General features: G+C 40.9%; 1 protein-coding gene across 10 annotated transcripts in view; it reads left to right on the plus strand.

The window, feature by feature from the left end:
• DAAM2 (dishevelled associated activator of morphogenesis 2) overlaps positions 1–15,713 on the plus strand; it is a 238,949-nt gene that overhangs the window by 166,072 nt on the left and 57,164 nt on the right. For 8 of the 10 annotated variants that reach the window (XR_007510122.1, XM_049833706.1, XM_049833703.1 and 5 more), the window contains 3 exons: positions 2,543–2,575; positions 6,126–6,232; positions 15,056–15,140. Coding sequence is in view for 9 of the 10 variants with exons in the window: in XM_049833706.1 (XP_049689663.1) it covers positions 2,543–2,575; positions 6,126–6,232; positions 15,056–15,140 (225 nt within the window). In the remaining variant the exon portion in view is untranslated. The remainder of the gene's footprint in view (positions 1–2,542; positions 2,576–6,125; positions 6,233–15,055; positions 15,141–15,713) is intronic. The other 2 variants (XM_049833707.1, XM_049833711.1) reach the window with 1 other exon arrangement.

Consider the following 15,713-nt stretch of genomic DNA (forward strand, 5'->3'; position numbering starts at 1 on the left):
TGCTTGATATCCATCTTTCTGTTTCTCCCATTCATCCAGAGAAAAAGTCTGTAGTTGCCTGAGTACTGAGCAAGGTGACTGAATTAGCTTTCACTTTGTTTATTTTTTCTTAAACAGCCAACTGACCCAACTGGCTATGTGACAGAAACTGTCCAAATTACAGATTATAACAAACAGCATACTTTAAAAGCAGCCATTTATTAGAATGTCTCTTTTCCCTCCTCTTTTTCTTGGAAAGTAAGTCACCTTCCATCTGTCTATCTCTGCTGAATGAGATTTAGCAGGAGAGGGATTGTACTTGTGCTCCCTGAACTCCCCCAGCTTTTGTTTGCTTTTGGAATATGTTTGGAGAAATTCAATCTTTTGTACTCTACAGAATTCGATCATTGCTCTGAAGTATTAGGAGAAGACACAGACATGATTGCCATAAGCAGGCTTTATGATTAAGCCTCACAGTGATGATGACTACTTCATTAACTTATTCAGTACCTTAAATTTAACAAACAAACTCCTTGTCTTTGGACTTTCCATCTGTTCCTTTCTCTCTCTCATTTTTCTATCTAATCCAATGAACATAATGAATAACTGTTCTGATTTACTAGTTCACAGCCACATAGATAAGCATCCTAACTTGAACTGTGAAGAATGTGAAGTTCCCCACTGCATGATGAGATTTCATTTCTCATCCTGCTCCTGCAAATAGCTGTTGCTGTTTCAGTGGTTCCCTCTCTCTTTCTGTGAAGCCCATTCCCTGAAACAAGAACTTAGTTCACAGAGGGGAAGAAAGGCACATGAAACTTCAGTACTGTTACAAGATTGGATTTAGACCCCATGCCAACAGCTTAGCTGTGGTGGTGAGCTCCCAGTTGTCTTGCAAGTAGTGAGACTGTCATCTGTGCACATGAGTGGCCATTGCCATCAAGGTGGCGCCATCAAGGTGGCACCATCAAGGTGCCATTCCAGTGTTTTGGGTGCAAAAATTGCAGTTTCCTCACTAGAAATGACCTTGCAAAACCTTCTTTCCTTTTGGCCCCAAAATCCAAAGCCAAAGCTGTCCTGGTCTGCTGACTCTCAGAATCATAATATTTATGCCTGTGTTACTGATCACTGAAAAGCATCCTGGCCTATTCAACTGTAAACTAACCTGACCCTTACCCCTGTCCACTGGAATGGAGCAATCATCTCAGAGTGACCTTGGATCTCGGAACGTTTCTTTTCAATCCTCATTAAACACACTTTATGACAGTGGCTCCAGACACTAGAGTATCACTTACGTAAGCTACTCATGTTTTTGTGTAGTTAGGTGTATTGCTGCCCTTCTAGCTTTCATTGAGGGTTTGGGGTTTGGTTTTTTTTTTTTTCCCCTTAAATATTTGATTTTTATTACTTTATGTGATACTTTCTTTTTTATCCATACTCACTCCAGTGTGAACTGGATTCCAGTCAACAGGTCCTTATCAATTTTCTTTCTTCTTTTTTTTTTTTTTTTTTTTTTTTTTAAAGACCAGGCAACCAAAATTGCTTTTGAATCAAAAGCTTGTGAGAACTTTTCCAGTTGATTCACACTTTGTCTTTTCTCCTCTTTTATTTTTGGAAATACTCCACTCTGGCCAAGTATGTGTTTACCCTGGGTTTGTGACTTTTAAACTTCATCCAAATGTCTGCAATGAAAAATGTCAATGCAGAGACCTGCTCCTTTGCATCTGAAAAGTTGAATGAGTACAGATAAAGACATTTCTTTCTTTGCTGTTTTTAACGTGATCTTCATATTTTTTTCCAGTTTCATTTACATTAAACAGCTTTTCTTTCTTCTTTTTTTAATTGACAAAGGGTCTCTTCTCCTCTCTCAAGCCCAGTGTATCATTTTTGGTGGCTATGAGGGAAAGCAGAATTGTCCAGTGTACAGAATGCTGGAACAAGAATTCTTACACTTGTGTTTTGACCTTGCTCTAATCTTACTGTGTAATATTGACCAGTATATCTGGTGTTTTCCTGGAGTATTGAATATGTTGTGAAATAGTTCATGTCTGTCATCCAGTAGTGCTGTAAGGCTTCTTTGGTGGTTACAGAGTGCTTTCAAAATACTTGGCTATAAGTTGTTAAAGGGTATAACGTGGCATTGAAACAAGTTGTTACTAATAATGGCAAACTGTGCCTGTGCATCAGAAGAGGAGAACTGACCCTCAAGTTTTAACCTTGGCAGTTCTTTCAGTAAGGCTCTGGACTAGATTTGTAAAGGTATTTAAGCATTATCCTAGTTAATGTTTCAAGACCTAAGACATTTATGCTTTGGAGACTGAATTTATTCTTTTCAGAAAAGACCTAGAACTCTTAGTTCCCCAAAATCTGCTGATTTAAAATATGCAAAGAAATGCTGAAATACCTTAGAACCATCTGGGCCAGTATTACTTGCTAAGCATTTTATTCTTTTAGAAAACAATGTGTGTCTCAATTCAGCTGCCTTGTTGAACTTGATATCTTTCTTTGTGACTAATTTTTGGCATGTTTCCTTCTTTGTTATTTGTGGCTGCTGCCTGCATAGGACCTGCTAACTAACCCCTCCTCCTGTAAACAGGTGAGTATCATTGTCCGCCTCCTGATCCTCTTGCAGAGTATGGGAAGGTGAAGTCCTGAATCATGCCATTATAGGGTCATGACTCATCCCATACTACTCCTTCATATGCCCTTGCACATTTGCTGTCTGGGTGGGGAAGGTGGTACAAAAAATTCCTTTAGTTGTATTAGCTCTGTGGTAGGAAGTAGTTCGTGTTCTTTTACTTAGCTATAACCTCAATGTGGTTTCTGCTGGTGTCTGTAGTCCCCTTTTTGATGATCCTGAGGAAAATGACCAAGGAAAAAATAGAATGTGAACATGAACTCTTCCTTAACCAAAGCAATAGTCTCTCTAGTGGAGAACAAAAGGAGCTCTTAGGGAGCCTTCACTCCCACTGTTCCCATCTGTGGTACATCTGCTTTGGACAGTACTGAAGTCTCCAGATGTATTCACTAGCCACAGACTTTCTGATAAAGAAAATCTTTCTTTCTGTAGAATTGAAAGGCTCTTTCGTTGAGCAGAAGGATTTGTGCCAGCTGAGGAGCCGAAGGGTTAGACTGGAGGAAAGCCTACCTCATGTCAGGCTGCTGAAACCCTCAGAAAGTTCAGCGAAAGACTGAAATGGTGTTTAGGTGAAGCAGAGATACTAGACTGCCCACATGCCTTCAAACTGGCTACCTCTCAATTTATTAATCATCTTAAGCAAAATTCTTAGCAACACTCTTGGGAAGAGCAATGGTCTCAGAAGAGGGGTGTTCAGATGTCATCACAAGTGTCTCTGGTGGCTTCAGAAGAAAGTAGTCCTCACCACGAGTGCTCAGGGAACTGTATCTGGAAAGTCTAGTCAGGACCTCTGCCACTGGGTGAAGCTAATATGTGGCTCTGGGCCATTTACTGGCTTTGATCATGGCAGCAGGCACAATGAAACAAGTCAATATGGTAGAAATAGCTCTCTAAAGTATTGATAATCACTAGAACCTAGGGTGCTGCTGTTGTACCAGACCACAATTTCTGCAGCTGACCAAAATCAAACTGTATTTGAAACAGGGCAGCAATACAATGAACACATGCCACATGTCTAGTCATTCCAGCACTGAAATTTTAGTTGATTTTTGAATTTGCATTAAAATCTCAAATCCGAAATACTCTTTGAAGCACATAACATAATGTTATCCCAGATGGAAAGTTGGTAAAGAATGATGGGGTAAAACTTAGCGATCTTGTCTGTCAGGTGGACAACAGCTCCAACTATTCTTGCTTTGTGTGCTTGGGCTATGTCACAAAAGTTAGTCACTACTGCCCCCTTGCTACTCTTTTTCGGTGTCTAAGAAAATGCAGATAGTCCATATGCAATCTGTTTTCCTTCAGCTAAACTTGCAATCTGGCTTCAGTAAAACCTGAGGCTTCATCTGCTTTTGCTTACACACAACTCCAAGTATCTATAAATATCTCTCTTCTCAATATGAGTTGAAAAGAATATATTTTTAAATGAGACTAGCCCACTCCTTATGACCAAGGAGTGGGCCATGTCTAAGTAGTTGAAGTTATTCATCTGTGTTGAACATTGTGGGTTGGGGAATTGGAAATAGCATGGAGACTATTATACCAATCCCTGCTGCATGGCTTTAATGGCTTTAGGGGAAGCCATATAAACCCCCACCTCACATACACAGCCAAATCCTGAATTGTTTTTTTTTCCTTGGGATGGGTACTAGTTAACACTAACCAGGTGTCCTTCTCTGCAGGCATTAGTTAGTGAGGGACAGTGAGGCTTTTAAACCAAGAGCGCAGACCAATAAGTATCTTTCTTACCTTTAACAGCTGCCTATCTTCCTGTTCCCCTGTTTTCCTCCCCACAAACTGAGGAAACTCGGGAAAATTTTGACATCTCTACATGCCAGATTATACTGGAGGTGCCCTGCTTTTTGTATTGTTAGTTATTCTCTCAGAAATAATAAGCTTGCCCTATGCCCAATTTTTCCTTTTTTTGGAAATGCTATTTGATGTATCAAGTAATGTTGCAATTTTCTTCTGCCAAGCTAGACACTTTGGACACATCCAGCAGAACTACGGTGTACTTGTCTTCAGCTGGTGCATTGTATCTGCTTATAAACGCACTTAGTATTGGTGGTGGCTCATTGCAGCACATTTGGATGTGGTTGTATGAATCCTTTGTATATCCAGGAACAACACAGGCTCATTGTAGCTGATTGTACCAAGAACTCAAATGACAGCTAGCAATATGAATCTATGACTTACATTTAACTCTTAAATACTTGGGTGTCAAAATTTCTTGGAGTGGATGGGTTGAGCTGATATAAGTAAGCCTTGACCTGCAGAACTTTGAGTACTGGGATTGAATTCTGGGAAGCACCACTGTATGCTTGCCATGATCTTATACCTTTCCCTGGGTATCTGCTGTTGACCACTCTCAGGGACAGGATACTGGGGTAGATGGACCTTTTGACCTGACTCAGCATGCTTGCTGTTATTTCCTAAGAAAGAAGTCACATTGCTAATTTGATGGGTACATTCAAAGCTAGATTATACTGGTAAATCTCAAAATCTCAAGGCATGACAATAAGGATATCATGGAAAGGCATTTTTGAAGAGGTTCCACAGCAGCTAGCTGGGAAAATAATAACTGTCCTGTTTCCAATTCTCTCTTCTCTGTTAGTAACTAGAGAGCTATTATCCAGGATTAACACCTTTTATCGTTACATCTACTTCCCTTTAAAGGAACGGTGTTAAAAGATACTCAAAGTAACTACAGAAAGCCAGTCTCGGAAGTGAAACAAATCCCATGACTCCGGTGTGTAGGCAGGACAGTAGGTGTGTGGATGGTCAAACTGGGTTTGCAAATAGTTTTGGTGTGCTGTGACAAACGTTCTGGAAGGGGATTTTTCCATTTTTCCAGGTGATGAGTTTGGCAATGGGGATATACAGAGAACTTTGAAAAAGGGTGGTTTCTGTACAACTAAAAGTATTAATTAATTTAAAAAAGAGAGGCTAGGTCAGATGTAGATGTTGACCATTTAGTAAGATATATTTAGTAAGATAAATGCCATCTTGCCCTACTCTTCGTATCTCTCATATAATACGGATTGGATTGGTCCAGTGGCAGGCTCAAGAGGTGATGGAAGGATTTTTCCTGATTGTGCTGCAGCCTTTCAAGAATGCTGTGTAACCCCTTCAGAAGGCCTCTGCTGAAGGATATGCTGTGACACCACACCAGTGGGCTTTACTATAATGTGCCCAATTTTCCTGTCATGCCAGTTTTGTACATTAACATAATAACATAACTGTTGGTAGAGTGAGTCCAATAGGTCAGAATCAAGTCCTTTAATTGGAATAAAAGATGATCTCCTAGGTGGTAATGAATGACTTCTGTTTGTCTAGTAATACAGGATCTACCTACATGTTTTCTGCCCTTCTTGTCTCCTTTTCTCACCATGAGGGTGGATTTTCCCAGGTTGGAATGGGTTTTGCTCATTACACTCAGCTAAGTCTATCAGCCTTGGGTGAGAAACATGATACTGATTGTTTTCCCTTCCTTTTGAATTATATGCAGAAAGAGATGGGTTCAACAGAAGACCTTTACCTCTCCACACGAAAGGTGAAAGAGCTGTCTGTGATTGATGGCCGGAGGGCCCAGAATTGTGTCATTCTCCTTTCCAAGTAAGTGTGCTAAGCCTTAGCTCAGAAGGTATGCCATGGTTAATGTAGAAACAAGAGGGGATGGAATTAAACAAATGGACATGTTTCTTTTCTCAGCTAGACCTGCTGTCTCATACCTGCAGAGCTTGCTTCAGAGAAACCTCTCTTGCAGTGTCATAAAAGCACATGTCTCTCTGAAGTGTTAGCTCACTTAATAAACATATGCACACACACATTTGTGCATTGAACCCATAGACACCAGGATGTCTCTGAAGACTCATCACCAGAAAACTATCAGCACTCATAGGCAGATGAAAGCAGCTCTTTGGCAGCGCTTCCACTTCACTCTAAATAAGTAATGTGTCCCCCATGCTCTGTGTATGTAATTTGTCTCTGTTCTGTACGTTTCTTTCTAAATGTTGCTCTGAACATCTCCCTGGAATACAGCAGAGCTGTGAGTGATATTCATCTTTGTCATTTTTGACTCATGGTGAGAAAAGTGGTAAATGTAAGAAGATATATTCAAGAATTAGGTCTTGTATTTGTAAATTAGGGTTTGGAAGCCAGGAATTGCATTCACATGCTCCTGCAGTGACTAATGCCTTCAAATGCTGTGACATCAGGGCATTCTATATGCTTTTCATGTCTTTCTACCAACATGAGTACTGGACTGGATGTCTGTCACTAACTATAAAATTTGTGCATACACTGATCCACCTGAGAAAGCTGCCTTTCCTACCAGAGAAGGGACAGCAGGGCTGGAGGCGGAACCTGGTAAAGCTGTGCCAGTACTGAGCACAAAAACTGTGTCATTGATCAGTAGAAAATGCAGGTTTGTATGGATGTGATTGCTTGTCTGCTCTAGCATGCTAACGGTTAAAAGTAAAGTTGCAGCCAGACCACCAGGGCTGGAGTGAGTTCTTTCCGTTGCTTGGTGAAACCTTTGGAGGCTCTCATTATGCTACTCATATGGCATTAGCCTGCATGTCAGCAGGACCCCCACCATCCAAACCAGCAATGAGGGAAGGCTTACATTTCTCTTTCTGCAGCAGTTGCCAATGCATGTCTTTGCTGGTCTTGGCAGCTGACTGCAGGCTGGGGCAGAGGAATGGGGAGGCACAGGGGCAAGAGGATTTTCATGTTGTTTGACAGACCTGCTAAATTGTGTCTGGGGTTCAGATTAACTCATGTATGCAGGTGGAACATTTCCTAGAAGTGGTAACATAATGTGTGCAGCTGGCTGGGCTGAAGAGGATCCAGGAAGGTGGTTCATGAATTGCTGTGACACTAGATATTTATTTGTAATAATCTGTCTCCAAAACAAAAGCAGTGTGGATGGCAGCAGGATGTGTTTTTCACCATTCACCTCTTCTGCTGTGCAAGTCTGGCCCATTCTTACCTGAAAGGAATCCTCTCTAAACAGTGAGAAAGGACAGTCTCTGTGTTTTTTCTTCCTTTCTGCTGCCTCCGGCAAAGTGTCATTGAAACATGTACCTTGCACTTCAGGGTACATGGTGTGTGTTCATACCAGGTGTGCCAAGAAGCCAGTCCACCTCAAGCTGCTAGTCTAGACTCAAACCAGAGATGGAAAGCTGTGTTTTGTGACTGTCAACTTCTCTACTAGGAAGTATCCTGGTCTTATTGCTAGCAGGCCTAACATAAATGATAGAGATTTGGAGACTGAGCTCGCTGTCCCTAAGGAGCTTGCCAGTTTGCATTGTGCCCTGTTAACTTTGCTGTGCTGCACTATGGAAAACACCAGTCACCAGGGCTGTCACTAGCTTAGATCATTTAATGTTTGTAACAGATAGTTTACACCCAGGATATCAGAAATATCTTACAAATTGGGCCAGGATTGCTCCTCCTCCCCAAACTTCCTTTCTAAATGCAACTAGAAAATAAAAAATCTTTGGGAATAAAATAATACCTCTACATTCATGCCTTTTTCTGCTCTTTGTGTTTATATGGTTCTATTATTAAAGACAGTAATTGGGAGGATTGGCTGCAGGCAATAATTGAAAGGGTTTTATGACCCCTTTGCAGTTTTTTCATTCAGCCACTTCTTCCTCCTTTAGGTTAAACCCTGAAGGAGAGACACTCCTAGCCAAATCATCCCTGACTGCTGCCATGCCCTTGCTGTTTCTGCAGCACACCTTGCACATGTGTGCATGTGGGTGTGCACACACGTGCAATGAGAGGGGATTTAAAACTGGTGACAAACAAAGAGAGTTTGTGCAAACGTGAGCTGCAGCCCCAGTTTTCAGGTTGCCACAGTATCTGCCAACAGCTGTTTCTAATTGACTCTTACTGTGCATATATTCCTATAGTTTATTTCCCCTTTGTTTACACTAAACTGTCGTGTCCTTTAAAGTAAAATAGCTGCATGGGTTGGGTTTTCTTTCCCTCCACTACTCAAATGTTATTGTTTTACTAACATTGTGTTAGAAGGGGTCAGGAAGCACTCATATTTCATATGGTCCAACAAGCCAAAACCTAGCTAAAGTGAGAAATAGATGTCTTTTGCTTTCTTTTGCAGAGAGACAGGAGTATGGTAGACTGAAAAGAGATTAAAATTGAATTGCTAGTTGATTTTTGCTGACAGTTAACAGATTCGTAATCCTTCGTCCCCATTCTCATCTCTATTTTAATTTTAAAAACCCCTCTATTTCAACTACTTGATAGCAGCAACCTTCAGTTTTCCTGCAGTGGAAGGATGTAATTGTCCTTGTTTAATGCAGTCTGATGGATCCAAAATGAAGCTCTGTCCCATAGGCCAACTGTAAAGGTTTGAATAGGCACAAGATCAGTTTATCTCACAGTATTTCCAGTAGTCCATAATTCAACCAGGACATGGAACCATCTGTCTGTGGTGAGTCCAAGTGCCCACCAGATTCAAATCTGGCTTTCTTAATGGTGTTTCCAACATACAGTTATTTCTGTCACACTGGAAATCTGCTGTCCGTCATGAATTTCCTGATGTCTTCAGTTTCCACCAGGCTGAAGATTTACTGTCAGACTTGTGTGGTCTGGAAGAGTCATCCCAGATCCCTGTGTTTCCCTGCTTTCACCTAGCAGCTGGACATTTCTCTGACCTCTCTCACCAGTATGGCTTCTCCCTGCCTCCGTTACTTAATGGAGTAGTGGCTAGTATTTTTGCTGCTCTAATGTTTTTGTTGTACCATATCTTTAAATGTTCTGGCATAACATGAAATGGTCCTTGCAAAACATGCTTAAGCCATATCACTTACTGTCTTGCTCTGTGGAATGCTCTGGAGAGGTCCAGTTCTATGAGACATGTTACTCAGACGAAGGCTAAATGTATACTTACGGAACTTTTTTGTGCAAGTTATTTTTCATGAATTCTGGCAAAATCATTATGTCAGTGTTCTTCTGAGATGTGTTTGTTATTTCTGTGGCCCAACTAGTCAGCAGTAACCCTCTCAATAGGCTGGAAACAGTAGGAGTGCTAGCAAAATGTCATAAAAACAGTAGTAGGCAGAATCTAACTACACAAAAATAGTTTTAAATGTGAATATGACAGTAGATAGATACTAGCAGGCAGCTTTACCAAATGTTTGTGGCTTTTCTGATTGTCGATTCAAACATCTATCAATCAGGGAGAGGAAAAGGGACTTGTGCAGCATTTCTAACCAGAATACTAAAGAGACCGAGTATTCCTCTCACATAGCTGTGCCTCCTCAGTGCTTCTAAACCCTTTCAGATCAGACATTAAGAGGACAAGCTATTCAGCCAATGTCAGTCTCTGTGTACTGCCTCTGCTGTGCCCCCAGTCCTGGTGTGCCTTTCTGCCATGTGACAATACAGTCTTCACCCATATTTCAAGGTAGATTCCAAGCAGTATGATATTTTGGGGTACAACTCATATCTTAATACAGAAAGAGCTCATTTGACTCAGCAGTTCAGGTCCTCAGTGTGGTGTCTTGAAAAACACTAGGTAATAAACAGTGCCTCCTGGGTTCCTAGAGAGATTTTCTGGTTTTAATTTAAGGTCCATAATAAAAGGCTTTACCTGAAATTCTGAGTATGATAAACCCCAAGGTTAAACTGAGTATGTCAGTTGGTGCCATCCCATCTTTGATCACAACTAGGAACCAGTAGGTAGGGTTGTGATAAAAGATGAACAACTGCCTCATCAATATGTCACTGTAATTTGGGGATTCCCAAGTTTGACCTTGCTATGCCCTGCTTGGCTCAGAAAGATGGCCAGCCCAGATCCTTCTTGGTAGGAAATTGAGAGTATTTGGTTGTAAAGTAGCTTGGTCCCTCATAAGCTTTTGCTGTAGGAGGTAAAGAAAAGCCTGTTTCTTTATGCACTTGGCAGAATACTTTCACAGTGAAGTGCTGAAAAGGCACTGGTGGATTTTTTTCCCAACATGTAGATATAATGGTGTAAGATGTACCTTGTAAAATGTTCCAACTGTTGTCCCCAAAAGGTTAAGGCACTGTCTTCTTCACTGACAAGATGAGATGGCAACTGAGATAAGAGGATGTGAAAAGAGTGGCTGCATCTTTCTGAGTGAACATGCAGTTAGACCAGCCCAACACCTGAATGCTTCTTGTGAGAGCAGGGAAAAATCTCCTTTTCCTGCCTTTATGGGGTAGTGACAATGAGTATTCCCAAAACACAGACATTTAACAGCCTGCAGCTTGGCAGTTGTAAGAGCCTTAGGAGAGCTCAGGAGCTAAGAGAAGGCTTATGTCCCAGTCACAAAGTTTGGGAGTGAATTGACTAGTAGCCTGTGTGAAATGAGTTGTGAAGATGGGGAATTGTGCAGTCAGTAAAAACTAAGATTTGCATGAGCTGTACAAACTGGCTTTAGGATGCAGCTAAGTATCAGTCAGTGCCTCTCACTGTCACAGCTACTACTGTAGCATCTTTTGGAAGCACTGTAGTTCGGTTTGAAGCAGAAAATGGCCTTGATACATGATAATCAGTCCCCTTCTCCAAGGTAAAAGGAAGAGTGGGAGTGTGATCCCTGTAGTATGGGATCTTAACGTAGCTCCAGCGAAACTCTGGGTTCTTCACTAATAGACAAGCATGCTTCTTTCTCAAAAACTAAGCAAGATCCAAGGAACATGCCCATGAAGTAACCTACTTTTTCCTCTGAGGGGGAGATGGTTAATGAGCAACAAGTATTCTGCTTTGATCCATGGGAGGGAGGAATGAAGGGTGGAGGTCACTGTAAGTTAAATCAATGGGTATATTTAAGGAGGAAAAATGAGCAAGCACTGGATGTCTGTAAGGGAAGTTGATGTAAAACTGCAATGTGTCTCCCAGGCATGCTCAGAGTCAGATGCTGGCTTTCTCCAAGAGGACAAAACAATAAACCACTTGACGTCTGCAAGTGATGCTGGTGTTAAATCAGTGGAGGTGTCCTGGGGAGATGAGTGATTAATTACTCTGCAGAGTCAATAGAGTTTATTTATGAAGCCAGAGGGGATAGAGGGAGGCAAGCTAAGTACCATATCAGAAGTTATTTGGTACTTGTTGAGCTTTAACACTGCTTGAAGATGACTCAAGCAGTTGGACTTCCATATGCTGCCACCAGATGTACGGGTGAGGGAAGGAGGGAGTATTCTCAGTAAAGATCCTTTTCCTTCCTCATCTGACCAGCATCAGGCTGCTGTTGAACAAAAACGGTCAATATCTGTTCTATGAATGATTGTGCTGCAGCTGAGGAATGGGGCACTGTTTTCTTCTGGTCACATTTACTTCCTGAGTTCTGATGCCAGGATCTATGATCTGGTGAAGTGTAAGGCAGAGGGAATACAGCTTGAATCGTATGCTGTTCCGAATTGAGTTGTCTCCAGCAGCTGAAGGAAGAGTGCCTGGATCTGCAAAGCTTGTAAGAAAGTCATTGCAGACTTTCCAATAGAAACTGAAATGTAATTTCTGTAGTGTAAATTTTTGGGCCATAATTCCACTTTAATTTGCTGTCTGTCCCATATGAGTTTTAGGCTCTGAGGATTGCCTCTATTCAGTCCTAAATTGAAAGATTTTACACATCTGCTTTAGGTTCCTCTTTAATCAGTTCACCTGTTTCTGCTTAAAGGAACACATCTGTTTCGCATTACTGCTGGCCATCTTTAAGATCTACTGCATGGCTGGGTATGAGTTTTGAAAATACAAGAAGAATCACTTGATTAACAATTCTTTGGCCAGTTATTCAGCTGGTTTTTAAAGTGGGAAGGATCCCTGTTTTGTGCTGTTGATTCTTACAGCTCTTGAAATAGGTCCTGCCCCATAAGAGGAACAAGCCTACTTTGGAAGAGTAAGATTGTTTTGCTGTAGATCCTTCTGTACTTGTAATTGGATTGATAATAACCTAGGATGCACACCTGCAGGCACTGTGACTGTGTTACAGGCCTGTAAGTGATGAAGTTAAACTGCTTCTTGGTAGGGGGCTGGCAAGCTTTCTGCTTCTCTCTAGTGTGGCCTAAACCATTCAAGCCAGATGTTTCTCTGCTGATGGCAGGGCACAGAATCATCCAAGAAATCAAAGTGTTTGAATAACTGTCTGTCCTTGGGGCTCTCAACTATTTTTGAACAGAAGATGTTTTCAAGCGTATTTAGTGCTAATGAATGAGAGCAAACAGAGGACCTTGGAGTCTGAAGTCCTTGGGCTCCTGGGCAGAACAACAAGATCAGCAATAATATGCACTACACCTTCTGTTGTGTTGACATACCTCAAACCTGTATATTTGGTCCTGTTTACTGCATCCCCAAACACACACAGAGGTACTTGCGCTGTCTAATGGGGTGGTCAGTGTAGCAATTGCTCAAGTTATTTGCATAGAAAAAACCATGACATTTGCCCTCATTCTTTTTATCCTCAGTGTAAGTAGCACCACCCTCCCCGCCCTGGTGTTTCATGGGTTGGTGTATTACGTCCCCTCTGACAGGCTGTGTGCCTGTGTTACAAGATAGAGCTAATCTGTGGACTCCAGATCCTGGAAAATCTAAAGGTGCTCTCTAAAGCAAAAATAACCAACAAAATGTAGCACTTGAAAATCTGCAGGCACCAAATTGTCTGGGCATGTGTATATGTGTCTGCTAGGAGCGAGACCCACACCCACCAATATGCTTCTCAGCCCTCATGCAGTCACAGGGTTTCATCAGTTCAGGGTCACAAAGCCATGGACTTTACAATTCATGATTATTAAAGCCAAAAGAAACTCCAGTTTTCTGATTGAGACTGTAGAGCTTTATGCAGAACCCCATGTACTGAGTCTTGTTGTTTTGATCCGGAGTCAAACTGATGACGTAAAGTAAAAAGTTTCCAGCCTTTTCATTGTAAAACTTCTAATCCTTCTATCTCATCCAAGCATGGCCGATTATGTAGCTTTTCTGGGAATTCAGTAGCTTTCTCTTACTTAGCTGGTGTCATTTGCCCTGTTTGTCGAAAGCAGACAGGATGACCAGCTAGGAACAGAGTGAGAGCAATTAGTTCAGAGGTGTAATACTTACAAACTTTCAAATGTCTGCTAATTCATATTTTAGTTTCCAGCTGTTGGTTATATTGGGTAATATTAAAATACTTTAATTTTCTTAGATTTAGTAATATTTCCTGTCTGTAAAAATAAAGCTTGCTCTTTTGCTTTTACCTAGTTCCAAAAATATGACTCTATCCAAATGGCAATAGCAATGTGAAATTTAAACATGGAATTTCTTAGCACTGAAGACAAAAACACTCTGCCTCATGCATCAGCCTGTCTCTCATTTATTTTTGCATTTTTTCTTTCTGCTGTTCATTAATTATATTGATTGTATTATTCAATAATTATATTGATTGTATAATTGTATAGAGACTGCAGACTTCACTCCTCAAATACTTCTTTTCACACTTTTCTGTTTCAGTCACAAAATTGTAATTTTCTTGTGGATAGCCTTTCCTTTATGATTCATTTGGTCCTCCCCAATTCTCCTGAAATGATTGATGAGGGTGGCATGGGTTGGGGGTGGTGGGATAGAATTTGTCACTTGTGCATTTCTTCATTGACATCTACACTGAGAACCACCAAGTTCATTTCATGTAATCTATCAAGGAACCTCTCAATAATCATGAATTCTGACTCTTCCTGCTCTGCCCTGAGTTTCAAGTGGAGACCCTCAGAGGTTTTTTTGTTGATTCTGTGTTTTGTTGTAACTGATGGCTTTTACTCATTCCACATAGATGAACAGGAGTAGGTGGGAAGGAGAGTGTAATTTTAATACCTCAGATAATATTAATAAGCTCTTGTTTTCAAGCTTGTTTCATACTGGATATGAAACATGGATATGTAGATGCTGTCAATTCTTTCTTCTGCTGTGATTGCTGACAGAGTGAACTTACCTAGCACAACCAGTCTTCTTACAAGAAACACTGTTCCTAGATCTAGAAGGGAAAGATAAGTCCCATTATTTGTTACTCTGGGAGATGCTTTAATATTCACAAGCCAGGCTGTTACATGGGCTCACAGTCACTTACAGATCACATGGATTTAAGGGGTTTTACTATAGCAAAAGAACTTGATGAGGGAGGTATCTGATATGGGGAAGTTGGAAGCACTTTCGATCTATGAGGACCTGATTGTTCTTAATCACCATCTAATTTCTGATGTGTATTTGATTAGCTGAAGAGCATAAAGATATATGATCTATAAAATCTCTGCCTTTGGAACTGATTTGTTCATCTTACTGAATACTCTAGAACAGCAGCTTCATAGTAGAGCTTCCTATGGTTCTTTTGTGCCTTTTTAGTGCAGCTTTTCAGGCTTCCTACTTTCTGAATTGTCAGTTACTTAAGCTTTGCACTAATGGTACAATGTTGATACTGTTGAAAGGCTGAAGCTGTCTAATGAAGAAATCAGACAAGCAATCTTGAAGATGGATGAACAAGAAGACTTAGCAAAAGATATGCTTGAGCAGGTGAGAAAGATTCAAGTCAGATATATATTATTCTTAAGTCCTTCACTGCCTTTTTTCACCTAAAGTAAGTGGATATATGTACTGGCTCTGCTGGTATGTCTGCAGATCTGAACTTGGCCCTATCATGTCAGTGGAGCTGGACATGGGAGCATGACAAAAGTATTTTTCCCAGTGTTGTCAGATATACCTCCCTTGTGTAACTCTATTTTGTATCAGGTTGATTTCATAACAGTTTTCTCTTCATGATGCAAAATATGCATGATTACAGCTGGTATGAGGTTTCCTTTCACATCTTTTGTAACCTGTGACCTTCCTATAATTTTCCCCATCTCTTCTTTATACTGCTGAGTATTTTTTTGTTGTTTTTCTTCTTTTCATTTTTCTTTTCGTTTTCTTGATCTCCCTTCTCTGCCTGCAGCTTTTCTATTGGGAAATGCCATGAACTAGACCAAGTAGGTCAATGGTTAGAGCTGGGACTAGAAAGGATCTCACATTCTAACTAGATTAGTTAGAAAGGGAATCGGTGCCTTCTGTCCCCTGCAGTTGGTTCACAGTGTAGCATGTGAGGGGGGA

Source organism: Accipiter gentilis, chromosome 30 (assembly GCF_929443795.1).
Source record: "Accipiter gentilis chromosome 30, bAccGen1.1, whole genome shotgun sequence".
In the NCBI taxonomy this organism is placed as follows: domain Eukaryota; kingdom Metazoa; phylum Chordata; class Aves; order Accipitriformes; family Accipitridae; genus Astur; species Astur gentilis.